Raw genomic sequence first — 1661 nt, 5'->3', positions numbered from 1 at the left:
TTTAGAGGGTGAAGGAAAGAGGACAAGGGGAATGACTAGGAGAGGGAATCCAGCGGTTTGAACTAGAGTGGCCATCCATTTGCTATTTCCACCTTGGTCGTAATAGAATCTGCCGAGAAGCATGGCAGCGGTTTGCCCAACTAGGAGGAATAGGATGTTGACAACTACCATTAGCCACCATTGCCAACGCTTAAACTTTGAAGAGGAGGGTGCTGGTGCTGGTTGCTTGATGGCATCTTGCACTACAGTGTGACATGAAACAAAATGAGTACAAAATGTTATTGAATAAATGCGATACACTGAATTTCTTAGCATAGAGTTGAATTTTATACACGCATCAGAAACTAAAAAAATATTCAAAATTATTCTAGTATTGCTCATCTCGGTTTTACCTTTCAATTCCCGTTGGAAAGATAACACTCCAATAATTTTCAATATATAAATTGAACCAACTTTCGATTTTAGGATGAATGAAAACATTGTTTACTGATGAGTTTCCATCATTTATTTTTTGTGCTTCTTAATTCTGATCCAAGACAAAAGACTCCGCGAAATACGCTATAAATGAAGAACAAAAAGAACACCCAAGTACAATGTCCATAAACTTCTCTAATTGTCATATATTTTATCGTGGAAATTACCTGAAAACATCAGTATCAATTGAACAGCCCTAGAAACATATGAACTTTTAAAAAAAAAATACAGTAATCAAATTAATTTGCTCCTTCCCTCGATATCATCTCCATAAAATCAAAATTTTGAAATTTTAAAATTGAGCCCTCGGGCTTGCAACTGGATTCTGGTGAAATTTAGCATCAACTCGAATATTATCAATCAAAGATGGCTCATTCCCATGAAAAATTATGAAATAAATGAGAAAGGAGAAGCGCTGACCTGGGATTGAGAGAGAATCGCCATCCATTTTTTATTGCTGTGGAATAGAAAAGGAGGTACTGTCAACTTAAAAAGAATAAAAGGCAGGATTTTTTTTTTTGTCTCCTTGCTACTATAATAGAAAGTCCAAAATCTCTGATTACTAGGGTTTTTTTTTTCCCTCCCCTTTTTATTAGACTACCCAGTGAAAAAGGATAGAAAATTTCGATTCTTTTCCCGTTGGTTCGGATTTGGGAAGCCACTGAGCCCAATTAAAGGGGTTGGGCCGACATTGGGCCGAAATAGGGGGACTAAAGAGGTAAGTTTACGACAAAGTGAATATATAAATAGAACAATGTAATCAGAATATGCTTTTATAGTTTTTCGCTTTTACTCTAGAATATATGCCTTTTTTTTTTAATTTCATATTCTTAATTTTTTTTGTGAGGCTTTGATATCCCGAAGTTTATACTTTGTCGCCCTAAATTTTTTGGCACTTTATACCATAAAGTTTATCCTCCATCTTTTTTTTCCGTTTTTATTTTTTTTAACTATTAAATTCTATTACACGCATAATGTAAAGTTCACAAAGAGCAAGAAAGTATCGTTTTGATGAAAAATATATCCTCTCTATATCATTTCTTCCCCACATTTTGTTATGTCTCTATTAAGGATGAGGTCGATTTGAATAAAATGAGGACAAATAAATTTCCTTCTTCCCTTTTTTGGAGGGGGAGTCGTTTTCCTTTTTCTTTCCTTTTTTTTGGTTGAGTTTTTTTTTGTGTGTG

At 34.4% G+C, this 1661-nt stretch overlaps 1 protein-coding gene across 1 annotated transcript in view; it reads right to left on the bottom strand.

Annotated features, from left to right (window-relative positions):
* The window catches only part of LOC109825227 (probable purine permease 11), a 2107-nt gene extending 1079 nt beyond the window's left edge, over positions 1-1028 (bottom strand). The window contains 2 exon segments of the mRNA XM_020392018.1: positions 1-242; positions 895-1028. Of these exon segments, the coding sequence (XP_020247607.1) occupies positions 1-242; positions 895-922 (270 nt within the window). The 5' untranslated portion in view covers positions 923-1028.

Source organism: Asparagus officinalis, chromosome 10 (genome assembly GCF_001876935.1).
Source record: "Asparagus officinalis chromosome 10, Aspof.V1, whole genome shotgun sequence".
NCBI classification, from domain to species: domain Eukaryota; kingdom Viridiplantae; phylum Streptophyta; class Magnoliopsida; order Asparagales; family Asparagaceae; genus Asparagus; species Asparagus officinalis.
This window is presented reverse-complemented; position numbering and strand designations above follow the sequence as displayed.